Source organism: Brassica rapa, chromosome A06 (genome assembly GCF_000309985.2).
Source record: "Brassica rapa cultivar Chiifu-401-42 chromosome A06, CAAS_Brap_v3.01, whole genome shotgun sequence".
NCBI lineage: Eukaryota > Viridiplantae > Streptophyta > Magnoliopsida > Brassicales > Brassicaceae > Brassica > Brassica rapa.
The window spans coordinates 23,926,986-23,951,853 of NC_024800.2; the positions used below are offsets into that span (position 1 = coordinate 23,926,986).

At 35.2% G+C, this 24,868-nt stretch overlaps 7 protein-coding genes across 12 annotated transcripts; 4 read left to right on the plus strand and 3 right to left on the minus strand.

The window, feature by feature from the left end:
- The first annotated feature begins 3,216 nt into the window (after positions 1-3,216).
- Positions 3,217-6,165, plus strand: LOC103874975 (RPM1-interacting protein 4). 2 transcript variants are annotated; one of them, XR_004448684.1, is made up of 6 exons: positions 3,218-3,563; positions 4,037-4,097; positions 4,666-5,094; positions 5,257-5,445; positions 5,884-6,016; positions 6,048-6,165. XR_004448684.1 is itself a non-coding variant. In XM_033273833.1 (5 exons), the coding sequence occupies exons 2-5, from the start codon at positions 4,089-4,091 to the stop codon at positions 5,914-5,916; spliced, it is 660 nt and encodes a 219-aa protein (XP_033129724.1). In that variant the 5' UTR covers positions 3,217-3,563; positions 4,037-4,088; the 3' UTR covers positions 5,917-6,165. The 2 variants fall into 2 exon arrangements, 1 of the variants encoding a protein (XP_033129724.1); XM_033273833.1 differs by having other exon boundaries at positions 3,217-3,563; positions 5,884-6,165.
- A 1,251-nt stretch (positions 6,166-7,416) lies between these two features.
- LOC103874974 (probable E3 ubiquitin-protein ligase DTX3) lies at positions 7,417-9,141 on the plus strand. Of its 2 annotated transcripts, none has more exons than XM_033273834.1 (6): positions 7,417-7,670; positions 7,816-8,080; positions 8,156-8,213; positions 8,306-8,403; positions 8,497-8,751; positions 8,848-9,141. In XM_033273834.1, exons 2-5 carry the CDS (start codon positions 7,850-7,852, stop codon positions 8,719-8,721), a joined length of 612 nt encoding a protein of 203 aa, XP_033129725.1. In that variant the 5' UTR covers positions 7,417-7,670; positions 7,816-7,849; the 3' UTR covers positions 8,722-8,751; positions 8,848-9,141. The 2 variants fall into 2 exon arrangements, with proteins under 2 accessions (XP_033129725.1, XP_009151664.1); XM_009153416.3 differs by having other exon boundaries at positions 7,471-7,708.
- Positions 9,142-9,609: 468 nt separating this feature from the next.
- Positions 9,610-13,436, minus strand: LOC103874973 (nuclear transport factor 2). 2 transcript variants are annotated; one of them, XM_009153415.3, is made up of 10 exons: positions 12,464-13,436; positions 12,120-12,176; positions 11,867-12,004; positions 11,418-11,691; positions 11,077-11,333; positions 10,750-10,969; positions 10,507-10,631; positions 10,334-10,399; positions 10,198-10,261; positions 9,610-10,110 (listed from the first exon to the last, which is right to left on the minus strand). In XM_009153415.3, exons 2-10 carry the CDS (start codon positions 12,159-12,161, stop codon positions 9,872-9,874), a joined length of 1,425 nt encoding a protein of 474 aa, XP_009151663.2. In that variant the 5' UTR covers positions 12,162-12,176; positions 12,464-13,436; the 3' UTR covers positions 9,610-9,871. The 2 variants fall into 2 exon arrangements, with proteins under 2 accessions (XP_009151663.2, XP_009151662.2); XM_009153414.3 differs by having other exon boundaries at positions 10,507-10,634.
- Positions 13,437-13,685: 249 nt separating this feature from the next.
- LOC103874972 (cyclin-C1-1) lies at positions 13,686-15,762 on the plus strand. Its single transcript, XM_009153413.3, has 9 exons — positions 13,686-13,835; positions 13,949-14,055; positions 14,159-14,198; positions 14,331-14,375; positions 14,521-14,639; positions 14,755-14,866; positions 15,001-15,051; positions 15,174-15,321; positions 15,467-15,762. Exons 1-9 carry the CDS (start codon positions 13,804-13,806, stop codon positions 15,569-15,571), a joined length of 759 nt encoding a protein of 252 aa, XP_009151661.1. The 5' UTR covers positions 13,686-13,803; the 3' UTR covers positions 15,572-15,762.
- Positions 15,763-16,039: 277 nt separating this feature from the next.
- Positions 16,040-19,584, minus strand: LOC103874971 (TRAF3-interacting protein 1). Of its 3 annotated transcripts, none has more exons than XM_009153412.3 (5): positions 19,349-19,562; positions 19,041-19,207; positions 18,660-18,967; positions 17,303-18,083; positions 16,040-17,049 (listed from the first exon to the last, which is right to left on the minus strand). In XM_009153412.3, exons 3-5 carry the CDS (start codon positions 18,738-18,740, stop codon positions 16,568-16,570), a joined length of 1,344 nt encoding a protein of 447 aa, XP_009151660.1. In that variant the 5' UTR covers positions 18,741-18,967; positions 19,041-19,207; positions 19,349-19,562; the 3' UTR covers positions 16,040-16,567. The 3 variants fall into 3 exon arrangements, 2 of the variants coding, with proteins under 2 accessions (XP_009151660.1, XP_009151659.1); XM_009153411.3 differs by having other exon boundaries at positions 18,660-18,971; XR_004448679.1 differs by having other exon boundaries at positions 16,809-17,049; positions 17,212-18,083; positions 18,660-18,971; positions 19,349-19,584.
- A 1,030-nt stretch (positions 19,585-20,614) lies between these two features.
- Positions 20,615-22,539, minus strand: LOC103874970 (UV-B-induced protein At3g17800, chloroplastic). The gene is made up of 2 exons (XM_009153410.3): positions 22,042-22,539; positions 20,615-21,517 (listed from the first exon to the last, which is right to left on the minus strand). The coding sequence occupies exons 1-2, from the start codon at positions 22,383-22,385 to the stop codon at positions 20,839-20,841; spliced, it is 1,023 nt and encodes a 340-aa protein (XP_009151658.1). The 5' UTR covers positions 22,386-22,539; the 3' UTR covers positions 20,615-20,838.
- Positions 22,540-22,633: 94 nt separating this feature from the next.
- LOC103874969 (peptidyl-prolyl cis-trans isomerase FKBP15-2) lies at positions 22,634-24,245 on the plus strand. Its single transcript, XM_009153408.3, has 6 exons — positions 22,634-22,854; positions 22,944-22,993; positions 23,294-23,356; positions 23,491-23,581; positions 23,687-23,791; positions 23,902-24,245. The coding sequence occupies exons 1-6, from the start codon at positions 22,800-22,802 to the stop codon at positions 24,027-24,029; spliced, it is 492 nt and encodes a 163-aa protein (XP_009151656.1). The 5' UTR covers positions 22,634-22,799; the 3' UTR covers positions 24,030-24,245.
- The last annotated feature ends 623 nt before the right edge of the window (positions 24,246-24,868 follow it).

A 24,868-nucleotide genomic window follows, 5' to 3' on the forward strand; every position in this document is an offset into this window, starting at 1 on the left:
GTTGATATGCGATTTAACTCCCTGAAATTAGATTCATCCTTGTCCCATAAAGTTAGACGTACCAATTTCGATCTACAAATAATTATTGTATTAGATTTTGTTTAGTTGTAAACCAATTATTACTTAATAAAAAGTTTGTACCTGTCTAAACGTAATCCAATGATGATTTTTGAATCTGTGTAGTGGTTATATAAATCACTTCCTTGGATGAGGCAAATGCGGCCAACAACATCTGTAGAAATAATTTGGTTGTTTGGAAAAAAATTAGGATTTATTTTTGTGTGAGAGAGTTTTTGTTTTTTTTTTACCTGGTAGGAAGTTGGTTTCACTTGCTAAGCTGATCAACTGGGTGTAGCGTTGTGGCCGGAATATGTATGAAGGAATCGGTGCAATGTTTTCTTGAATCAGTGTAATAATTGTTGTTTCTTTGATATTGATTATGTATGGTTGATCGGTAAGCCTGTAACGTTGGTTATTGGGGAGGAGATTAAAATATCTAATGTGATAAATTTTCCCTTCTTCGAAGCGTTGGTACATTGTGTCAGACGTAGAAATAGGTACCTTCCCTTCCATTTTTTGTTCCTGTTTAGTGGTTAGAAGCAATCATTTGAAATATAGTTGGAATAATTAAAAATATGAATTTTAGACAAACCTGGATGTCAAGACATATGAAAGTTGTCCCTAGGAAAGCATCTTTATTTTTGTGATTTGTGATGGGCCAGACCCTAAGGATCCTAACGATTATTGGATGAGGTTCGAGGGTGTTGTCCTAATTGCTTTGATCTTGTGGTGCATGTGCTACATAGATAAGAATGAGAATTAGTATTTTTTTGGCAATTTTGTTTAAATTTTTTTTTTTGAAGTGAACATAGTTAGAGTGTGTTTTTTTAAAGTATTGTCATGGTTTTTTTTAAAGTTTAAGTAGGCCGGGCCATAATTATAGGTGGTAGTAGTAAATTTGTTGGGTGGGTTTGATAGTAGAATTTAGTTTTTTATAGAAATTTACAGGGACTGTGTGTGAAATGAGGGGGTTTTGTTATCTTGGGCGTACTATTTTAAGATCAAAGGGAACTTAGGCGGTTTGCACATTGTTATAGAAAACAGTTGAAATAAAAAATTGTCTGAAATAATAGAAAATGCAAAAGAAAATAGTTTGACAGTTGAAATAAGTAATGGGATGGGCTGGAAAATTTTTTAATCTGGCCCAACAGCAAAGAGACGGAGACAGCAATTTCGTGAGCGAAACCGGTTAACGGGCTGGGCTGCAATTACGATTTGTTGGTCTGGATTACCAGTGACGTGGCAGAATGAATGGCTGAGAATATTTTGCCTATGTGACATCCTTTATAACATCCAAAATTAGTAGCTTTTATATAGTGGGATGACGAATTAGTCTTTAGCATCTGTTTCTTTCTTTTTTTTTTGCTTTCGAGGATAAAATGTAGCTTTAACAATATTCACACCGATTAAAAAAATGAAAGGTATTTTTATTCTTATTAATTACATATATTTAAGAAGTAATATTTGAAATAAAATTAAAAAATTCAGTTCGAAAAAATATCTATAATCTATACTATTATTTATAAAGTGATTTTGCTTATTTGTCATGTTCTCCATAATTTTATGTAATTTTTCTTATTTGTCATGTTTTTATTAGCTTTTAGCTAAATCATTGATTTATTATTTGTTATTAGTTGAGTCATTAATATATTAATTTAAAATTATCCTTAATAAATCTTGTATATAATTTAAAAACGAATGTTAATAATATTAAATTTCTATGTTATATTAAAAACGAATTTTAAACAATAGCTTTACTGAATTTTATATATAATTAAAATTGAATTTTATTTTAATAGTATAAAGTTTATATGTTATATGTTACATTAAATAATTGATTATAAAATAATATAATAGAATTATAAAAAATAACATTATTCTTATATATATTGTGTTGTTATCTGAAAATAATATTTTATTATAAAGGTTAAAAAAGTTAAGATAAAAAAAACAATTGATAATTAAATATTAGTCAAGCAAAAAAATTATATAAAGATATTTTCTGAACTATTTCTAAGATATGAATGTTTTAAAAAAAATTAACACAATAGTAAGTATATATTTTGATAAAAACATATAAATACTTTGACATTTGATTTAATTATTTAAAACCATAAATAATAACTTATTATGTTGGTTTTAGATTAATAAACCATAAACTAATAAGTATTCATAGGAAGTGTATGCCCGTATGTGCGGGTAAAACACCTAGTATTAATGTATTTTTAATAATATTAACTCAAAATAAATATAAATTATATTAAATTTCTAAAATAATATTCTTTTGTATGACAAAAAAAATATGTGCAATAAACTAATTGCACAACAAACTTTTTGGTTCGACAAGTTCAGTTTGGTTAAAAATCTCAGCCATAATTTGGTGCATATTTCTCTAGAACTATCCATATGAGTTACAAAATTTAACTTCATATTTTACTAATTAAAATAGTTTTGCTTTGTAAAGTGCAACACTCTATTTTGCTAATTAATATTTTTTGTATACAAATTAAATAAACCTAAAGAACAATAAAATAATAAAATCTGATATAAAAATAAAAGATTTAATTTTAAATAATTATATGAAAATATCAAAATTCTAAGATCATGCATTATTACAATGAGATTGTTGAAAAATGAAATTTGATGATGTGAATTTTTTGGTATTGAATATATTCAACATGTTGAATGAGAAGAAAGTGGAAACCAACGACGACACATGTCACTTTCTAAAACTTTGATATTTTCATATCTTCCTAGTTATTTAAAACAAAAATTCTTATTATGAACTAAATGATTTATTGTTGTTTCTTATAAGTCGTTTTAGAAAAAAATTTATGTTCCAAATTATGTGACGTTTTCGATTTTCTATGTAAAATTTATTAACACTTACTGTTATATGACCAATAATAATATACCTTCTATCTTATTATTGGTTGATTTATAGTTAGGTAAATAATTAATGAAAATTTTGATTAAAAAATATAAAAATTAATAATTTTTTTAATCTATGTGCACAATTCTAAAATGACTTATATTAAAAACAAAGAGAGTATTATTTTTATATTTTACTTTGTTATGCTTTTAAAATGGTGAATAGAAAACAAATGCAGTCCAATTATCTCAAAATTAATGTTCTGCAATAAATCTGTATTTTAATATGTATGTTATTCAAATCCTTAGTGATTCAACTGTTGAATCTTTTGTTCAACACCACCATTATAACTAGTCTAATATTTTAAGATTATATTTTTATCATATATTCAATTCCTTTTATTTCGATTCATTTTATTTCAAGTCAAAATCCATAGATTCAATTCCTTTTATTTCAAAAGAGAAAATCCACCAAGTCTATGATCCGATCCATTGAAGTTTAACCATGGGTATTCTTTTATAAATATGAGAGTCTTTTCTTTCTTTTCCCCATCAGAAAGAAGTCTAATGAATCTTTGCAGAGGTCCCGAGGAAGTGCAACAGTGAGAATCCGAGTGGTGCCATATTTTGAGGTAAGGGATTTAGGTTTACTACATTATGAAATTTAAGTGTACCATGGTTGGAAATAAGATTAATAAGATACAGTGATTTGCCTTGTGGTGTAATCACGTGTCTCTAACCTAGTGCTCCGGATTGTTACGGGAGATTGGTGTTACAATTTATTCATATATCCGTACATGTTATTTATTGTTATGCAATCGATACATGAGGGAAATTACCCTGAAACCAGTTTGGTGCTTACTTCATTTTGTTAGTTTTGTTTGACAGCATAAGTTTTATATGTAAACCACGCATGAAAAGCGCGTCGTACGTTTGAAAATATTCTGTTCATTAAAATACAAAGAAGATAAGTCGGCGTAGAAAGAGTCGTCGTCGTTTTACGCAATCACAAGAAAGACTAGTCAACGTCTTCGTGTTTACACGTCTCCTATACTATATATCTCACCAGCTCTATTTCTCAGGACTAATCTCTCTTTTGTTTCAGACCCATTGCCATTGAAGCATTTCTCCATTTCTAGCTTCAAGGAACCAACAACATGGCAGCAGTAAGTCCTTTTTTTGGTCATATTTCTGTGTTTTAATTTTTGTAAATGGATACTAAATATCATCAAACATGTTTTTCCTTTTGAAAGATATACTATCCAACATATCTAGGTTATTGTAGAGTTTTTTTTCCTAAATCTGCAAAGTATCACATGTTTACACGATGAAGTTCTATAAGCGATAGAATCTACAGTTCTATAGAATCTACATGCATGAGTACAATATTGTTCTGCTTAATTATGATGAGATTTTGTTTGTGTATGAACATCAAGGTTCTTATTTGTTTTCCTGTTATTAATGTTTAGTAGGATGATGATTAACATCCATGAAGATTAACTTATGCTTCTTCTCCAAAAGCAAATAATCAGATCTAAAACTAGGCACCTATATATATTATATGGTCTTCATTTCAAAGCTGGCTATTAAAAGAACAAAATAATGAATTAGTGAGTAGTCTATATATAACAATAATGTTCTCATCTCATACGAGATTTCTAAATAGTCACGACTCTTGCTTGCAAATTAAATACTAGCTAGCCTTCTAAGACCTTTCTTTCCTTGTGCCTACAGAATCGTCAAAGCTTACCTAAATTCGGAGAATGGACAGAAGATGTTCCATTCACAGTAGTGTTCGATAAAGCCAGTAGGTCGTCGAGGAAAAATACAAACAAGTCTAATCGTAATCCCAACGAGTATCCAGAAATGAATCCAACCGCTGCGCAAACTCGAAATCAAAGACATGACCAACCACCAAACCACAATGTAAGACCGAGCCAAGAAAGATTCGATAGAAGAGAAGAAACCGAATTCAGACCGTCTCCTGCTTACAGTGAAAGAAACAATCGAGTCAGAGCTCCTCCTCCAGCAGAAACATATGACCATCAATCATACGGTGGCGGAGGTACAAATCCATCGGAAACAAATAGACGCCAACCATATGATCATACACCGGTGAAACCTAGGCCCATAAGCAATCTTAGAGGTCGGGGCAGTGAAAGGGTACGTACTACTCTTTTATTGATTAATCCAACATGTTTATCTCTCGAACTCTTACAACTCTGGACCGAAAATGGGCCACTCTCCTGACATGATATCATTTGTAACCATTTTTTTTATTACAAAATGTGTTACGATTCTTAAAAAAATTGTTCATATATATAGGTCGCAACTATTCCGCCGTTTCCTGGATCGGGTTCTGAGGATCAGAGTTATACACTCATCTTTGAAAAAGTGAAAGAAAACAAGAGACAAAGTGGGACTGTGAGCTCTTACGATGAAACTGATCATAGCAATCCGACTCCACTCATCAACGACGACCAACATCATCAACCGCTACCTTCTAGTCCCAAGGTATACATGTGTGCTTGTTTATTTGTTTAAATTGTCATGATAAATTATCTGAATAAATATTAATAATTAGTTAGAAAGTACAGCCATGCATCAAAGTTATAGACAAGTGGCCTTGACACTCAGTAACAGGCTAATTTATCATTCTTTTTATTCCAAATAGCATAATTCAACATTCAAGACTACCCCGGTGTGTAGTGGTATTATTTATACCTTCGTTTTTTCCCTTCTTTTTGTCAACACGAAAAACATTTTAACTTTTTATATAAGACTTCTAGTGTGGTCGGAGAAAAGATGTAGTGCTTCACATTTTGATCTGGGTATTAGATATATTAAAACATATAAGTTTTCAGCAAAATCCACATCATCATACGTACACATAACACATTTTAACTAGCACATACATAACTTGACGTTTCATTGTAAATTATTGATGTGTAGGGTTGCTGCTTTCCTAGATGGTGCCGAAAGTGAAGCTACTGAAGATAATTCGTTACTTTGTTTTCATGTTTAATTTGTTTTCTGCTTCTGGTTATGGTTTGGCTCAATCGAGTATTCAATATTATAAATAAAAATATTATTTTGTGTTCAAAAAAAAAATATATATATTATTTTGATATGTTCTATGTATGTATGGGTGTTTTTTTTTTTTTTTTGCTAAAAGTGTATGTATCGATGTTATGGGAAAAATGCTACGAACATAGTTAATCGTTCGTTATCTAACTCGGAAGCACCCCCAGTGATGGAACAATGGGGTTCTCACTAATAAAAATATTAGAAAGAAAAAAGTTGAAAAAGAAAGATATAGTTTCTGAATTAAGGACCTTTTAGAACTCTTATAAATACTCATTTTACAAATGTCCATTTTTTAAGGGCAAATCTCCAAAATAGCACATTTTTAAGTTTATATCACAAAAATAGCACTCAAAAACTAAAATGACCAAAATAGCATTTTATCTTTTGAAAAATTTAAATTTTTTTATTTTTCAAAATTTGAAATCTTATCCCCAAAACCGCACTTCTCAACTCTAAACCCTAAAACCTAAACACTAAACCCTAAACCCTAAATTCTAAACCCTAAACCCCACCACTTGAATGCTATTTTTGTGACTTTTGGCTTTGAGTGCTAGTTTGGGAACAAAAACTTGATTTAGTGTTATTTTGGTCTTTTTCTCATTTTTTAATGGCTTGACTCTTTTATAAATAAATCAAATGTAATTGTACAATATAATAACACTAAAATACTAAAAAAATTACCCTAAAATACTAATGTAATTTTGTTAAAACCATTATTGAGTTTTTTAACGGTTGGAAGTGCTCTAATAAAACTAACTCGGAATCGAACGTAGAGGATGGAGAAGAAATCACGAACAGAAATCCACGTCTTGTATGTGCTGAATAAAAATATTTGTAGTAGCCAATTATAATTGAGAAACTCTCTCAGATATCTTAGATATCATATTTTTAGTTTCTTTTCACAAAAATAGATTTTAAAGAAAAAAATGACTAAAATATGTTTTATTAAAGGGTAAATATACATTTATATCCAAAATTTAACTAATCTAAATTTAGGGTTTAGAGTTAAGAACATGATTAATGGAGGTTTTTAGATTCTTAACATTTTTCTTTGTTTAAAAATCGGTTCTTAAATTACGCTAAAAACCCCACTCTTAAGAAATCCCATTATGAAATTTTGGGGATACGGTTTCAAATTTTTTTAAAAAATAAAATTATCAAAATAAAAAAGTGCTAGTTTGATCATTTTATTTTTTGAGTATTATTTTTATGACAAAAACTTTTAAAAAATTATTTTAGAGAATTGTCCATTATAATAATTGTGTTAAAAAAAAGTCAATAATTATCCGAGCCCAATGGGCTATTTTACATTCCCTCCTTCGGGGAAGCAGCATGGTAATTACGATGAAAACACCACGAAGTGCGGATGTGAAAGGGCAATTTCTAACCAAGTAAAAAGAAAGCCCTGCCGTTTCGTCCAGAAGACCAGAAGCTTCGTTAGCGACACGTGTAACGATCTTAGTTGATACAACGACCGCGTTTATGAACTCAAATTTAATCATTTGCCGTTTCTCTCCTTCCTCCTCCTTCGTCTCTCTCTCTCTCTCTCTGCAAAAAGGATCGTGCAAACATTTCAAAAACCCTAGATACCCAAAAGAGATTCGGTTCCTAATCCTCTCCGGCGATTCTCCTCGATTGAAATTGGGATCACGGTGAGCATCTCAAACCTCGAATCGACTCGATCGAAGAGGTCCTTCACTTACTTTCAATCCCACCTCTGTGCTAATCATTTATCGTCGATTGAATGATAAATTCTCAATTTTTACAATCGAGATCGTCGGTTGCTGACATTTTCAGGTACAAAGGTTTTGTAAAACTCTTGTGTTGAGAGATGAGCTCACAAGAGTCGAGAGCAAGCCGAGGAATTCGACGGAGGAAAGCTGTGATTGATCTGAATGAGGTGCCCAGAGATCACGAAGGTACGACCTCCGCTTCTGTGAGAGAAGCTCCTACGGTGGTGCCTAGTGGTGCGTCTGTACCTTCTCAGCCTGTTCCTACCATGATTGATGTCGATGCTATTGAAGATGATGTTATTGAATCATCCGCAAGTGCTTTTGCTGAAGTATGATCCTTAAAGTTTCTCACTTTTTTGCAGTGATGTGATGGTTTATTGATTTTAGTTGCGTTTTGATGATAGGCTAAGAGCAAGTCAGCAGGTGCACGTCGGAGGCCGTTGATGGTTGATGTAGAGTCAGGTGAGTTTCATCTATTGATATTCAAGAGATAGCTGTTTTAGAGTTTTATATTCTTTGTGTTTGTTTTTTTGACTTGGATGGGGTAAGTGCAGGTGGTACGACTAGATTGCCTGCCAACGTAAGCAACAAACGGAGAAGGATTCCTCCTAATCAACCTGTCATCGACTGTGAGCATGTCCCTGTAGATGTGGTAGGATACACTGATAAATTTCTGAAACCATGTATTATGATGATGCTATATGGTCTGAGGTTTTTACCTCTTTGTTTTTTGTCCCTTGTGCAGAGAGAGTCTAGCCCTAAGCCTCCTCCACCACCACCAGAGGAGCCAAAGTTTTCTTGTCCGATCTGTATGTGCCCGTTCACCGAGGAGACGTCAACCAAATGCGGTCACATCTTCTGCAAGGGATGTATAAAGACGGCAATATCTCGACAAGCCAAGTGCCCTACTTGTAGGAAAAGGGTGACTGTTAAAGAGCTGATTCGAGTATTCCTTCCAACCACCAGATGAATTGTACATCAAACAGTCACCAGTCACCTTGTAAGGCTTGCCAAATGATAGTTTTTTTTTTTTGCATATACGATTGTGCAATTAACGAGATTTGCTTTAGTTAACAGGACAATGGTTTTGTCACAGGTCTAACAGCTCAACCTAAATTCGCTTTGGAACATTGGAGGGACTTCAGTGACTTGGCATTTTAGTTTGAATGTTTCACTTTATTGGAAGAGAAATGTTCATTGTTTAAGAAGGCCCCCTTTCATTTAATGGATATCATTGGTAATATCGGATTTGTTTGTTTCCTAGTTGTTGTTTTATGTAATTTAGGTCTCTGCAAACTGCTCAGACGATGCCTTACTCTCTCTGATAGATGAAAAATATATATATGGAAGAAACAAAATTTGATATTGAATCTCAACTTTGTTGTTGCTTCCTGATCTTGTGTGTATGCCAATTCTCTCATCTCACATTACTGATAATTCCGTTATCTGAGAAAATATTGGGAACTAGACGGGGAATATATTAGTGTTCCATGCACTAGAAGTAGAGTGCTATGATAATTTACATAAGCTAATAGACAAGGGTCTGAACTGATGTTATATGGCTAGTATGCATGATCTTCTTCGCAATGTCATGGATCCACAGTTATTATTATTTTTTAACATCAAATGAAACCACATCCCAAGAGTGTTTGGTTAGTGTGTCATTTGAAGGAAGTTGCCTAGTCTTTGCTTTTCTCTTTTGCTTTGGAGTATATTTAGAACAATAGTTTCTTTTCTCCCGTTGTCATGATCGTGAAGGTCGTGCCGTCAGACCAAACAGAGAACTAGAGAAGTGTCTCACGTGTTTTATCTTCCGACATAGTTTGTACCTCACGTTCTAAATTGAAAGAAACAAAAGGATAAAGCTTATATAACATTCATTCATTCATTAGTACTAGTTAGAACAACACATAATCCCCAATAGATGGTCGAATTATAAACTTTTTCTTACACTAATACCCTCCTGACAAATCATTGTTTATTTTTTCTTTTGCCTCCTAATATTATAATACCTGAGAGAAACAACTATCAGGCCAACTAGAGACGTGTATAGTCTCCGTTGCAAAAATCGGTTATCATTAGATCATCCTGTTACCCCCTCCACAAAAGCCCAATCCGGTTTAGTAAGAGTTGTTGCTGGCGACGTATTCATAGCCGCCTCTGCGATTAAAAGACCTTCCTCCTCCTCTTCTTCCCCTATTGTAATAGTTCCCATGTCCATAACGTCCACCTCCACCCCTTCCTCCCTCATTCCTTATTCCATATCCGTTTCCGCCATCTCCTATCACATCTCTGTGTCCGTATTCATTTCCACCACTTCCTTCCACATTCCTATTTCCATATCCCCTTCCCCTGTTACCTGTTACTCAAGCAAAAAATACAAAACGTTCATCCTCATCTGCCTCATAATCATTAATCAGAGATTTTCCTACTCACACTAACTCACCTCTTGCTGTAGATCGCTTCTCTTCCACGAAAGCTTTTTGTCCACCGATCATCAGAGGTGAAGCCTGTTTCATGGAGATGTTAATACCAATTTAAATGTTAAGATACTCATTGCTCTATATTGTCAGATTGTGTACCTCTATTGCTTTCTGGGCGGCATCTGCGTCTTTGAACTCAACAAACCCGAAAGGATAACCAAAGCCCTACCAGTCATACAGTAAACTATCAGTCTTTAAGGGTAAAGAAAATCAGTGTTTCTTCATCCCTGGGCAAAGGGACTCAGACTGCCGATTCTGAATTGTTAATTTACCTTTTGGCTTACAACTTGAACGCCACCATTGCCAATAGCTCCAAATTTCTTGAATTCACTCTCAAGCATGTCAATGGTGGCATTTCCAGGAAGATGTTTCACATAGATAGATGTGCCCTCAGCTACTGCTAATAAAACCAAAAAAGAAGGTTGATGTCATGAATAAATTAAGAGAAATCGAACGACCATATGCGCTATTAAAAAAAAAAAACTCGAGAAACAGCTTTTCTATGAAACCCCTACCGTCAAACCCCTGATTATGACCATATTCTGTATCGTCAACAGCCTCAAAAACTGCATCATATTTTTCGACTGGAGAAAGATCTGAAGACACTTGATGGCCTTGATCTTGGACTTTCTGCTCTGTAGAAACATCTGAAGTCACTTGATGTTCCTGGTCTTTAGGTGTCTGCTTTGGAGACAGTGACGAGCCAGCTAAGACTCCAGATTTATCCTTTGCAACCTTCAAGCATATGAAAGTCATTGAGAGTATCAACAGAAAACTCATATGATCAAGACTCTAATAAGATGAAACAAGGTCGAGTATTGATTCTCTCTAATTATACTTACCACGGAGGCATAAGATTTCTTCTTGGAAACATTTCCTTGTTCATTATCTGGGTCAGAAACTTTCATGGGGTCACCTGCAACTTCTTTGTAATTTTTCTCAGTATGCGGAACTTCTTCATTGACAGAGTCAGGTACCACAATACTCTCCTTAGCAACTGAAGCATTGTTGCTATTCAAGGGCTTAGACACTTCCTTACAAACAGAATCCACCGAAGCAAATGCAGCTTGCTCAGAACCCTGAGTGCCTCCGGTAGGAGCTGAATTAAGAAAATGATCGGAATACAATGTGCGTTAGAGAAGATTAAAAAAAGTGATGGAGAATGGACACATGTTTAACCTACCAGCAACAGGACAGGGTGTTAGAGAGCCATCCCCATCAAGGGCCTCGGGTCCATTGTCAAATCTGAGGATGTCATTCAGAACAAAGTACCCATTTTCTTGGGGAGCAAGAAAAAAGGTCTGTGTGAATTTCCTTTTAAGCGCATCTTTTAGAGTGAACCAGCCAGTGACCAAAACGACAAAACCCCTGTTGTGAGACTCTTGGGTATGATAACTGGTTATCTTAGCGGATACGAAATTTCCAAAAGACAGTGTGTCAAGCTCCTCACGTATACCCTGGTGCTCAACAGTAAAAGAGACAACTTTAAGCAAGTTTTACTTAAAATTGACCAATTTGACTCCTCAATCTCAATGCCTTTTTGCTATTTACTAAATTAAACAGTAATAATTCCTGTAGATCATAGACTCATTTCAACCACACACACCAGGTAAATTATTTACAACAACTTACATCCAAGGTGTAAAAGTCACGCATGACACCATCCTGTCCCACACGCCCAACCTTACTGATCTCATGATAGAAGCGGTGCAGATGCTGAGGATGCTTATGCAGAACCTCGTAGTACTGCATCACAAATGCTCTCCCAACCTACATTCACCAACAAACAAAACAAAAACAAAACACAAGTCTAATCACACACAAAAACGCCACAAACAAAAACCACATGAGAGGAGAAGGAAACCCCCATGAATGAGAGACATACAACGGGTGGGTCAACAACAGGAGCAACAGCAGCAGGATCCATGGTAATAGCTATAACCTTCAGATTCATAAAATTAGCTGTTAGAAATCTCTTTAAATCACAAAAACAACCGAAAGATCCTTTAAAAGTTACTGTTTTTTCAACATCACAATCAATCTCCCTAGACCTAACTCATGAACTACACTACACACACATATATAACCTCGAGAAACACACAATTAGCAACAAACCAACTAAATCAACTTCACATTTCGCATTTGAGACACTGTAGATGACATTAGGCGAAGTAAATCGTTAGTCATACAAAAACGAAAGAGGAAAGAGTGGGAAGACGAAGAGACAACCTGAAATTAGAGAGAGTGAGAGCGAAGTTTGGAGCTCCGATTTGGTCCCCAAGCCCTCCTGAGAGCAAATGTGCGGGTCCTATCTAGGGTTTGATCTCGAGAGAGAGGGGGGCCAAGTGTACTTAGTGAAAGCGAAAAGGTGAACGGGGGAGAGAAGTGGGCTTTTAGTGTGTTTATATAGGCAGAGGGATTTACGTTGACGGCTTTTTGGTTCCTTCCACTTCTACATCTCACGTGCCAACAGGGTCCGTTCCGCTTCCCTTCCAATTAATTCTTCTACAATATTTTATTTTTTCTCTCCACTATACTCGTATTAAAGAAGATTTTAATTGGTAGAGTAGATGATTGGTTTCGGTTACACTAATGACAAAAAGCAAATTGTTTATTGTATATCCAAAGTAAACCAACAACAATATTCTCTTGAGTATACACATGTCCTTCATTTTTCTATCCAACCGAATTACTCCCAACGTTTCAATAAGATAAATTTTGTTGTTTCATAATGTATGATATTTACACAAATCTATATAACTTTAACTTTATTAAAAATTGTGTAACTAATTAATTTTTTATTATTTTTATTTATAACTAAATAAACTAGTTTCAAATTGTAATTTAATGATATTTTTGATAAAAAAAAATAGTTTTTTGTTTTAATATGTGTGCATTAGAGTAAAACATCAAGTAATATGGAACAGATGGAGTTTTACTTGTTATAATATGACCGGTTTTGAAATTTTTAGAAGATTTGGTTCAGTTACACAAATGACAAAGAAAATCATCTATTGTGTACTATATTCAAAAGAACCAACATTCTCTTGGAGTATACACATGTACTTCATTTTTCTATCCAGTGAACAATTACATTTTTAATATCTTTAACTAATACTATATGCTTTTGCTACTTGTAACTGCATGACCGCTTCTTAGATTTATAGGATCACAAACAGTTGAGTAAAAAATTATAACTTAATTGTAATTTAGGATCAAGACAAATGTTTTATTGGGCTCTGCAGAGTACCTACCACAGACCATGTGTATGATTTGGTGAACCATCCCCTATTTGTCGGAGTACTAGCAAGTCACCATGACACTATTCTTTAAATAGAAAATGCTATGCATGTTAGGCCCATTCCTGGGCCGGATCTAGACCTCATATCGTATGGGCTGGGTATGGGCCTAGTCTTAATTAGTTTTAATAAACAAAAGCAAGGGCGATTTGATAGATCATGAGATTAATAAGATTTGACAGATAACAGAAAAAAGGTTGAAACTTTAAAAGTTGGTGGGGATATTAATAAGCTTCTCATCTTCCTTACCCTTCGCGGAGATCGGAGATAATGGCTGCCAATTTCTGGGAATCGTCTCAATAGTAACATTATGTTGCCTTTTCACTCCCCATGATAACTACTACTTACTGGTAGTCTCGTATTCAACTTTAATTTTGATTTGTTTTGTGTGTTGGTTTTTGGTTTGTACGAGCAGCAAACAGCTTCTGGACCAAGAAGAAGTGGATGTAGTTCAACCTCTCGACAAAGAACGTGGAATTACAATCGAGGATTTCAAGCTCATCAAGTTCCATATGTCTAATCGTACGTAGCTCCTAAAGTTTGATACTTTAGATTAGGATCTATCAAAAGAAAGTGTTTTTTTTTTGTTTGCTGTTGAGTTGTTGATGCCCTCTTTGTGTTTCAGATATAATGAAATTGGCTCAGCACATTAAAGTGAGGCAAAGGTTGGTTCTTTTGCATTTTTTGGGATCCAATTTGCTATTCAGACATTCGACTTTGTTGCTTCTCTTACATCACTTTCTGTGTGTCCTGTAATATTATGTGAAACCCTTGCCTTTGTTTGCTACTTAATGCAGGGTTGTGGCTACCGCAATTACGTATATGAGACGGGTTTATACCAGGTATGCTATGTGTATTTCTCTACGATCTTACTCCAAAGTGCATTTTGTATTTGTGAGGAATGAAATGAGTTAAGAGAAATGTATACCAAAAAAGTTTTCGGCTTTAGCCTCTAATATTTTCCTTTTGATGTTATACTTGTCTCAGGAAGAGCATGGTGGAGTTTGAGCCCCGTCTTGTTGCTATTGCATGCTTGTACCTGGCTTCTAAAGCTGAAGAGAGCATAGTGCAAGCCAGGAATCTTGTTTTTTACAGCAAAAGATTGTGTAATGCCTTCAAACTGTGTTTTGATTTTTTACCGTGCTGTAAAACTATATTGAGATGTCCTTCAATATGCATTTTTTTTATACTTATCAACAATGGCTCTTTATGTTATTGCAGATCCGGATGAGTACAAGTATGAACTAAAGGATATATTAGGAATGGAGATGAGGGTCTTAGAAGCACTCGACTATTATCTGGTTGTGTTTCACCCTTACCGGTCTTTATCTGAGTATGTGCCTACCTCTCTTTACTGCCTTTCAGAAGCATATGTAATAATGAATACGTTTTGTCTTATTTTCTGTGAAGCGGAAGTGATAATACATATAAAAACTGACAGTCTTCTTCACATTCTGATTTTCTCAGGTTTTTGCAAGATGCTGCATTGAACGATGTCAATATGAACCAGTTTACATGGTAAAGTCATCATGTGTTGAGAAGTTTTGCTTAGAATTCATTTCCTAGTTACAACACTACATCTAAGGACCTGTGTATAAATATCATCTAAAACCCGAGATCTTCTTTTTTTCGTGATTCAGGGGAATTGTCAACGATACTTATAAGATGGACCTGATTCTTGTACACCCTCCTTATCGCATAGCGCTAGCGTGCATATACATAGCAAGTGTCCAGAGAGAGAAAGACATCACTGCATGGCTTCAAGATCTTAACGATGACATGAACTTGGTCAGTTCATACTTCTAAAAGACTTTACAAACATGTTCTGACTTTTGCATTTATTCAAGTTATTAATGTCCAGCTAAGAGCTCGTTACCGTTGACTTTGGAACCTTTACTGGATTAGTGTTAAACATGTGGGCAATTGGTTTCAGGTGAAGAACATTGCCATGGAGATTCTGGACTTCTACGAGAACTACAGAACCATCACGGATGAAAAAGTGAGTTCTGCGTTCAGCAAACTGGCTTTGAAGCCGTGACAGCTGGGGAATAGCCTCCTTCTCTTCAATTTATCTGATGCTCTATTTATACAGGAAAAAAAGATTAAAGACTTCCTCAGTTGCCCATGTTAGTTTTGTGTAGGACATGTAACATTGTTGAATCTTACCAAACATAATTCTTAAAGTGATAACTTCATCTACTGAAACGTTTTTTGGTCAAAAAATTCTTATACGGGGATAGGAGAAACAGTTCTTCCCACATTATCGCATACACGCAAAGTTGAAAACATAACACATGAAGGTAGTTGTGCAGGACATGAGGAAAACTTCATGTTCAGTGAAGAACATGTAATCTAATTATGATTACATGATTTCCATCTTGAAGTTCTTCCTACATTATTTCATCTTTTTCTTGGCTTACCCCAAGCTTCAATCAAACCTATTAGGATCAAAAGAGAAGGGTGCAAAATCACCCAGTGTCTTGTAAGAAAAAAAGAAAATGTCGAGTATAAGAAGCAGAAGTGGTGGTCTCGCACCCTCTAGCTAAGTTGGTTTAGAGGAGAAAAAGAACATATCATTTACTTCTCCCCAACAAAGTAGACAGTAATCTGAGGTCTGCACACCACATTGGGTATGCAGCTAATAAGAAGTTAGCGTTTACATTAGCATGACACCATTCACATACCCGCAGTAACACACACACGGAACCCTCTGCGATACAGTGCATAACCATATGCCACATATACCTTTGTCCTTACGACACATCTTAAACAAATGTTCAACAGCATTCAACTTCTCTATGGATCTACTCTACTTACATCTTCCTCATTCATTTTCCCACTCAGGCAGAGCTTTATGGGTGCGAGTATTATAGCCGTGTAAGGAACGTTATATATTTTGGGAGCCATGAAGTGCTGTGTCCGCCTCCTTTATGTGCCCATCATTGATGCTGCTAACGGAGCAGAAACTGCTGCAAAGTGGGAAGTTTCTTCTCATGGGTTGTGGCGTGGGAAAATCAGAAAATACAAGTCACAGCTAAAATGGAACAACATACGGAAGAGCTAAAATGTCGGCAGATTCTATTTTGAACGCTTGGTTCCAGACCTGCAAGGATTCGCCAGAATCAGGAGAATACGTTCTTGCCTTTTTTAACTTGACACCCAACGGACTATATAGCCATTCTTCGTCATTATCAACCTCCAGAAACAGCTCTCTTTTTGGTACACTGAGTATCTGATCCAGAAGCTTTAGGTCCGGATGAGGCGGCTTTGCGGATGCTTCACCATTTTCTTTGACTTTGGCTTTCGTTGTTGCAGCCACATGACTCTGTGAGCAGACCTTTTCTTTTTCTCCAGAGACAACAAAGCCGTTAACCTTAGCTTCCTTGACTTCTGGCTTGCAGGTCGTTCCTTGCACCTCAGAAGCAGGACTTCGGTGTGAACCTAACGTTCTTCCATTTTCCACAGATGATACAGATGCTGAGTGTCTCTGTAACTTGTTTGGTTTGGTTCCATTCTCTGCACAAGAATTAAAGACTAGTGTCAAACGAAAAGTATCCCTGGAAGAAATTACAATGTCAACGTTAAAGGAACAGGATCTTGCATCATTAGTCCAAATAACAACCACACTACTCAGAAGAAAAAATAATTAAATAGTATTTTGAAGGTAAGAAAACATACCACGATTGTTTAAAACTATAATATGGCAACTACACACATATATCCTTCCTCATTCACCAGACAGGGAATTGGATCAGGTAATATAACTCACCATACAAGAGCCCATTTGTGTCAAGATCCATCCGCTTGCCAAGACTTCCCTCAGCAATAAGGTCAGGCGGTCTGCCATTCTTTATATCCAGAGAGTCCTTTCCCCTCTCCTTTAATTTGGGCCCTTCTATCAGTTTTGACTTATCCTGATGACTTTTATTTATTGACTCTGTTTTCTTCTTTAAACCTGCTTCATCCCTTGGTTTATCACTCATGGCCGCACTTTCCTTGAGGTGACTCTTCTCAGGTGATTTCGTATGCCTCGCCTTGTCTCTGTTCTCCATTGGTTTACCCATAGCCACAGCTCTTTTCTGATCTGCACCAAATGATGCTCGAGCAACTGCAAAGTTCTTCTGAGTACTGATGCTCTGATCGTCATTTTCGCCATAGTTTGTTTCTTGAACTGGGCAGAAACTGCTGCTCAAAAATGCTTTTCCTGGTGTTCCTTTTTGGTTGGTAATCTTTTGTGCATTCTGACTTCCTGTGGCTTCTTCGTCATATCTGATCCTTCTTCCCAGTTCCTGTACATACTTTGACTCTCCATTACTATTATTCTGCACGGTATTTGTTACAAGTTTCTCTCTGTTCCCTGTGTTTGGCAGCACTCCAGCTTTCTGCTCCTCCAAAGGTTTGCATTTTTCTTTATCCTTCTCCTTGTCTTTACGATCTTTATGTTTCTCTCTTTTCTTCTTTCTTTCCTTATCTTTGTCTTTGCTTCTATCTTTACCCTCTCTTTTTTCTTTGTCCTTATCCTTCTTGTGATTCTTTTCCTTATACTTCTCCTGCAATCCCATATGAAAAGCATACACATATTAGGGGGGATCACAAGATTTTATATAAACTTATGGGCAACAGCAGATAGACTGTACATGGCAGAAGCGTCGACATAGCATACAAATGCATTTCAGTAGTTTTTTTCATTTTAGAAATAAAAATTAAATATTGCCATTCAAGGTTGATATCCTCTAGTGGGTAACTAGTATGCTGATTAGTCTGCTGTAAACTACTAATAGTTAGTTCACCCTCCTCACTAATCTTTCTGAATATGATTTACTACAGCGTCTTTAGAAAGCTAACTACATCAACTCGAACGAATACTCAGAGCTTGACCAACTAGTAATGAACTAACTATACAGAGTCTATAATCCCCCTACTCAAAGGGTTTCACAAGTACGTTTATATGTCCTAGGAAAGAACACAAACGATACAAAGAGTTCCATGTACCCATTAGACTCCAGTCTCATCATGCTATGCTTGAGAAGTTTACTCCAAAACTTTTGTTTCTAAGTTTTAAAAACACCAGACGGACCGTTATTCAATCAAAGTAGAGTAAGTTCCAAGGGTCAACATACGGAAACCTTTATGAGAGGAGGGTCAGTTTCGTGAGTTGTAATCTTCTTGTCATATCCAGGTGGAGGAAATGGGAAGCAGCGAGACATGGCACTTGTCCTCGCAAACTGTACTCTCACCACACTCCAACTTACGCCAGCACTTGACCAGATCAGAATCTATGATCCAGTACACCATTCCAGCACGGAATTACACTTTTCTGACCCACAATAAACCAATTCCAAAGTCCCACAAGCTCTACTATATCCCTTATAACTTAGCCAAGTTATACACCTCAGAACCCCCAAAGGTTGGTCTTTTAAGATTTGATTATAGCCTGCCTGCCACCAGAAGTTGAGATCAGAAACACTCACTTTCAATAACTCATAGTAACAGCATCTCAAAAGCACCTTATATTGTTATTATTAGCTTTAATTGACCAAAATTAGCAACTTCCTGGCAAGACCCAACTAGTGGTCTCTCTAGCTCAGATTGAATGCTATCAATCCCTCAAGCTTCAAGTGCTGAGACCTTCCACTAGTATATGATCCGATTCCACGGGAGATCCAATCAAAACCTGAAAAAAAAATAATTGAGAGCACAAAATGTCAAATCAAACATTTCAGTTTAAGAAAAACAGAAGACAACTTCGGTTTAATGAAAAAAAAAATCAAAAATCAATCCAGAAAAGAAATCAATCTACAAGTGTTGCAGATACCTTCTGTTTCTGTATATATATATAGATACTGTAATGTTCTTCTTCTCTATTTAAAAACTACGGGCGTAATTTTGATGGGTTGGCTTTTAGATGGGAAGATTTAAAAAAGAAACCTCTCTCTCTCTCTCTTTTCTCTCTCTCTTCTTTCTCTCAAAATCACAGCCAAGGAATGAGAAAAGTTTGGACAGAGAATGGCAAAAGTTAATTTATAAATGAAGAACGACACGTGTCACTCTTATACATAACTTGTGGACATTCGCTTAGCCTAAAAGGCTTTTTTTTTTTGGGCTTAGCCCGAGTCATTGACTATGTTATATGCTGAGTTGTGTCACATGCCGAATAATTGAGATGAGGTTCTAAAGTTTTCATAAATCTCAAGTTTTCTATTGTTTTATCAAGTCAAAAGAGTGTGTGTACATATAAACTAGGTGTCTTGCCCGCATATGCGGGTTTAATCGTTTAACAAATATTTATTAGTTTATTTTTTATTAATTCAAAAACCATCATAATAACTTATTATTTATGTTTTCAAAAAAATTAAATCAAACATATATATATATATGACAAAAATCTAATTAAATATATATGTTTAATTAAAATTTATTAAAGATAACATTGACTTTAACCACTGAATTTATATAATTGTTTTATAGTTTATTTTTAAATTTTATAATTGAAAAATATGTTTTAAGATAACAACACAATATATAAGACTTATCTTGTTTTTAAAAAAGTTAATATTATTAATAAAAATTCGTTTTTGGTTATATAATTAATTATATATAAAATTCATTAAAGGTATTATAGATATTAACCGCTCTAACTTTTAACGTGAGAGCTCGATTCCAAAAATTTACTTCGCAAATAATAGTATAATTAATTAAAATTTATAAAAGATAACATTGACTTTAACCACTGAATTTATTATAATTGTTTTATAGTTTATTTTAAAATTTTATAATTAAAAAATATGTTTTAAGATAACAACACAATATATAAGACTTATCTTATTTTCTAAAAAGTTAATATTATTAATTAAAATTCGTTTTTGATTATATAATTAATTATTTAGAAAATTCATTAAAGGTATTATAGATATTAACTGCTCTAACTTTTAACGTGAGTACTTCGCAAATAATAGTATAGATTATACTTTCCAGGGTTATTGAAGTTTAGGATATACGCAGGTAACCTTTTTCTTCTCTATTAGTAACGTGTTCTCTCCGAATGTTGATCAATTTTAAGTATGCCATGCGATTTTAACAGTTACCATTCGAAGTGTTAGGCTTTGTATATAACCAACACAAAACAGCTACAAAAGAAACCAAACTGTCACTCTATATTAAAACACTATACATATAATCACGCAAACTATAGACAAAAACAAATAGTTCTCATAGCCCTGTAGAAACAAACCTTTCTACGCTCCCTCTCTCTATATATATATATGGAGTGTGCACCCAAAAAAAAAGATACCAAACTGGTTCACTTCAGACACTGCTATTCTCTTCTGCATTCTCATTCTCCTTGAGCTTAAACGCGCCGTCTACATACTCCTCTGTGTCCCACAGAAACGAACCAAACGCAACCGCCTCCAGAAGCAGCCTCTTCAAGCTCGAAAACGATGTCACAATCACGCTCTCTTCCTCCTTTTCCTCGGGACCGAAAAGAGCCAGGCTCTGCTTCTCTATCAGGTTCTTAGCCTCACGTGACCTCGGCTTTGCGCATCTCTGCAGTATCTTCGGATCAAACCCGGAGATGTAATGTCTCAGCTGCTTGGTGATGCCTTCCGACAGCGAGCATTCGAGTTGGTGCCTGAGGGAAGCGGATTTCAAAAAGTAACCGTACAAGATCGAAGCTGTGTACACTCTACTGAGATGATGCTTATCGATCTCGGTCGTCTCAAGATCATCAGTCAAAGTCGAATCAACTCTCAAGCTGATGACTGCGTTGCTGTGTTCTTTGATGAGTTCAAGAACGTCTCGGCTATGGATTGATTCGAGCTCCCAGTCTTTCGAAGGCCATACCTCGAGCTTTCCGTTGTAGATGCAGGTGGAGAGCTTAGGGACAAGAGGCACTCTTATCTCAGAGAATTTGTACAAGATCAACATGTACATTATGTCTTCTATCGCGGTCTGGCAGTTACTCTCCTTGAGTTGAGCTATCCTTCTGGAAAAACCATAGAAACAAAACAGAGTCCAAATAGATTAGCCATAATATGAACTGAAACAAAGAAAAGACAGAAGCTTTAAAGTAGATTAAGCCATAATATGAACTGAAACATAGAAAAGACAGAAGCTTTTAAGTAGATTAAGCCATAATATGAACTGAAACAAAGAAAAGACCGAAACTTTAAGTAGATTAAGCCACAATATGAACTGAAACATAAAAAAAGACGGAAGCTTTAAAGTAGATTAAACCATAATATGAACTGAAACAAAGAAAAGACCGAAACTTCAAGTAGATTAAGCCGCAATATGAACTGAAACATAGAAAAGATAGAAGCTTTAAAGTAGATTAAGCCATGATATGAATTAAAACATAGAAAAGACTGAAGCTTTAAATAGATTAAGCCGTAATATGAACTGAAACAAAGAAAAGACCGAAGCTTTAGGGAGATTGATGTGTGTGTGTGTGTGTTCATGATTGAATCATATGATTGGGGAAGGGAGAAGGTTAAAGAAGAAGAGAACCTGTGGAGAGAAGCTTCATCGGAACCAGAACTGAGGAACATGCGAGATAAAGCTGCTTCCTTGTCTTCCGCGAGCTGCTTGAGCAAATCAGCGACGGCGAAGTGAAAAAGCGGCCGCTTTTTCATCAAGACGCAGCTTAGAAACTTCCCCTGAGCCGAGCGGGGTACTAGAGGCGCGTCGATGCTCGCTCCCGCTCCCGCAGCGGCAACAACCACCATCGAATCGTACCGGACCTTACGCCGCCAGGGGAGAAGAGCGCAAACGCCGCCGGTTATTCGTCGTGGGGAATCGCGGCGCGACGGGAGAAACGAGAGGGATCCCTGGTGGGAGAGAGAGGTGTCCATGATGAAAAAAGAAAACAGAGAAGGCAAAGCAGAGGGAGATTGAAGAGTCAGTGGGAGGAGGAGCAGAGAGATTGGATAAGGTAAAGGGAATAAGAGTATTTATTTTGTGTTTTGTAATAAAGAAAAAAAAAAAAGCTTTGATTCGATCCTGGCTTCGATATTTGCCTTTATTGTGTGTGGTTATTGCTGCCTCTCTGCAAGTTGATTGACTAGTAAAAGCGATGTTGATTGTGATATCTTTAGCGATTCACCTTCATGAATCATGAACAAGATGGGCTTTTATAACGAAACATAATAAGGCCAGGCCCATATTAAAGGTCCAATAATATTGCTTCCACTCTGAGCTTAACAAGAGACAAGACACTGTGAAGAAAAAAGGAAAATCAAACGGAACGAATTTGGCGAGAGAGCAAGATGTGTCTCCGTTACTCCATTTGCTTGATCTTATTCTCTCTCATTTCACTTCAAGGTTTTCTCATTTACATGTTTCGATCTTAGTCTGTAACAATTTGCGTCGATCTAATCTATTATTTGTATTGGATCTGTTTGTTTTTATAGCTTTTGCCAAGAAGACAGGAGATGTGTCTGAATTGCAGATCGGTGTTAAGGTACATTTTATTATTATTATTATTTTCTCCGATAATGAAGGATCGTTGTAGATCTGTAGCTAACAGTTTTAGCTATAATAGTGATGTTGGATCCCCCTCCCATCATTGTAGATCGAGTCTACTATCTATTAGGTTTGCTCGATGATCTAAACAACATTGGTTCTTCTGTTTGATGGTGTGGTGTTCTTCTAGGTAGAGGATCTCTTTTAACAAAGATACTTATAGCTTATTGATTGTTTTTTTATGTTTCAGAGATGATGAATGAGAGTTTGATCCTTGACTTTTCTTTTTTTGTGACAGTTTAAGCCAGCAACGTGTGAAGTGAAGGCTCACAAAGGTGATATGATCAAGGTGCACTACAGGGTAAGCTTGCTTAGACCATGTCTCTCACGAACAAAATCGGAGTCATCACCGTCCTGAAGAGATATTTGGGCATGATGTTTTGTCACAACGTATGGCGTTGTTTTGCTGTTGTTTAATTTAGTGTTATGCGGCAGGGGAAACTTACTGATGGAACAGTATTCGATTCGAGCTTTGAAAGGGATGAACCGTTCGAGTTTGAGTTAGGAAGTGGTCAGGTTATCAAAGGTTGGTGGCTTGGTTCTATCCACTTTCTTTGCACTTTTGAATCTCTCTCTTTTCGATCCATTCTCTTAATTCTTCCAATGCTAAAATTGGTTGTTTTGGTGGCAGGTTGGGATCAAGGTTTGCTAGGTGCGTGTGTAGGGGAGAAGAGGAAGTTAAAGATACCTGCTAAACTTGGATATGGTGAACAAGGCTCTCCTCCTACTATCCCAGGTATATAATACATTTCAGCTATAACCTTTTAAAATGTGTATTAGATGTAGTGAAGAACACTGGTTTTGGTTTCTGAGCTTATAACTAAAGACCAAACTTGCAAACTTCAGGTGGGGCAACACTGATATTTGACACAGAGCTTCTTGCGGTAAATGAAAAACCAGCTGGTGGAGAAGAACACCAAGAAGAAGATGACGGAGAAGATGTAGACGACACATATGGAGCTGACGAGCTGTGATTGAATCTCCTTTCTCCAACCGTTTAGCTTCAGAGTTCCTCTACGAATAAAATGTCTATGTGCGTTTGCTTTTTAATCATTGGATGCTTTAGTTTTGCTTCTTTCTAAGTTATCAACAATTGTACTTCCTTTTGGTTTGGCTTTTGGAGTAGTAAAGATAAATAAACAGTGAGACTGGGCAACACGCTTCAAATAAAAGAAAAATTGTTCCACTAACAAATCCATCTATCTATCTTATTAAAACTCAAGTACAAAATTGGAGTGTTTGGAGACTTGAATAGGACTTTTAAAAATTTGGAGTGTTTGGAAACATGGATTGCAGTCTTTTAAAAAAAAATATTTTTGTTTGAAAACAAGGATAGTAGTATTAAGAAAAAAAGTAATGAGCTTATGTTTTTTTTTAAAATTGAAAGTTATCTAGGCCACTTTTAAAATATACCAAAATGGATCAATCTAATTCCCTAAAAAATTTTTTTCTAAACTAACCATAAAACAAAATTTAAACTTTATATACATATTTCAAATCAAAATAATAATTCAAATTTGATTTATATCAAAAATTGATTCAAAAATATACATATATTCAAAAATGGATTTTTACTAAACTATTTTTCAATAACCATTATAAAAAAATATTGTCAATATATATAAGAAAAATATAATACAAAGCCCAATTTGAAATACCAACTCAAATTATGGTTTTCATATTTCATATTAAGTTTTAAAAATATAATATATGTAATTATTTATATGATGGTATGTATAAAATACTATTAATTATATGATTACTTATATGATGGTACATATAAAATACGATTAATTATATGATGATAAAATAC

Bases quoted from the DNA above. Each gene is read 5' to 3' on its own strand.
- LOC103874970 (XM_009153410.3), bottom strand. From the start codon at position 22,385: ATGGACACCTCTCTCTCCCACCAGGGATCCCTCTCGTTTCTCCCGTCG. The intron at 21,518-22,041 runs GTTCTCTTCTTC...TGGTTTTTCCAG, and splicing joins GATGAAGCTTCTCTCCACAG to AAGGATAGCTCAACTCAAGG.
- LOC103874974 (XM_033273834.1), top strand. From the start codon at position 7,850: ATGAGCTCACAAGAGTCGAGAGCAAGCCGAGGAATTCGACGGAGGAAA. The intron at 8,214-8,305 runs GTGAGTTTCATC...GGGTAAGTGCAG, and splicing joins GATGGTTGATGTAGAGTCAG to GTGGTACGACTAGATTGCCT. The intron at 8,404-8,496 runs GTAGGATACACT...TCCCTTGTGCAG, and splicing joins AGCATGTCCCTGTAGATGTG to AGAGAGTCTAGCCCTAAGCC.
- LOC103874975 (XM_033273833.1), top strand. The intron at 5,095-5,256 runs GTACGTACTACT...TCATATATATAG, and splicing joins GAGGTCGGGGCAGTGAAAGG to GTCGCAACTATTCCGCCGTT. The intron at 5,446-5,883 runs GTATACATGTGT...ATTGATGTGTAG, and splicing joins CGCTACCTTCTAGTCCCAAG to GGTTGCTGCTTTCCTAGATG.
- LOC103874969 (XM_009153408.3), top strand. From the start codon at position 22,800: ATGTGTCTCCGTTACTCCATTTGCTTGATCTTATTCTCTCTCATTTCA. The intron at 22,855-22,943 runs GTTTTCTCATTT...TTGTTTTTATAG, and splicing joins CTCTCTCATTTCACTTCAAG to CTTTTGCCAAGAAGACAGGA. The intron at 23,792-23,901 runs GTATATAATACA...TGCAAACTTCAG, and splicing joins CTCTCCTCCTACTATCCCAG to GTGGGGCAACACTGATATTT.
- LOC103874971 (XM_009153412.3), bottom strand. From the start codon at position 18,740: ATGTCTCGCTGCTTCCCATTTCCTCCACCTGGATATGACAAGAAGATT. The intron at 18,084-18,659 runs GTTTCCGTATGT...ATGGGATTGCAG, and splicing joins CTGACCCTCCTCTCATAAAG to GAGAAGTATAAGGAAAAGAA. The intron at 17,050-17,302 runs GTGAGTTATATT...ATTCTTGTGCAG, and splicing joins CACAAATGGGCTCTTGTATG to AGAATGGAACCAAACCAAAC.
- LOC103874972 (XM_009153413.3), top strand. From the start codon at position 13,804: ATGGCTGCCAATTTCTGGGAATCGTCTCAATA. The intron at 14,376-14,520 runs GTATGCTATGTG...TACTTGTCTCAG, and splicing joins ATGAGACGGGTTTATACCAG to GAAGAGCATGGTGGAGTTTG. The intron at 14,867-15,000 runs GTATGTGCCTAC...TGATTTTCTCAG, and splicing joins CCTTACCGGTCTTTATCTGA to GTTTTTGCAAGATGCTGCAT.
- LOC103874973 (XM_009153414.3), bottom strand. From the start codon at position 12,161: ATGGATCCTGCTGCTGTTGCTCCTGTTGTTGACCCACCCGTT. The intron at 11,692-11,866 runs GTAAGTTGTTGT...GTTGAGCACCAG, and splicing joins GTGACTTTTACACCTTGGAT to GGTATACGTGAGGAGCTTGA. The intron at 10,262-10,333 runs GTACACAATCTG...TCCATGAAACAG, and splicing joins CCGCCCAGAAAGCAATAGAG to GCTTCACCTCTGATGATCGG.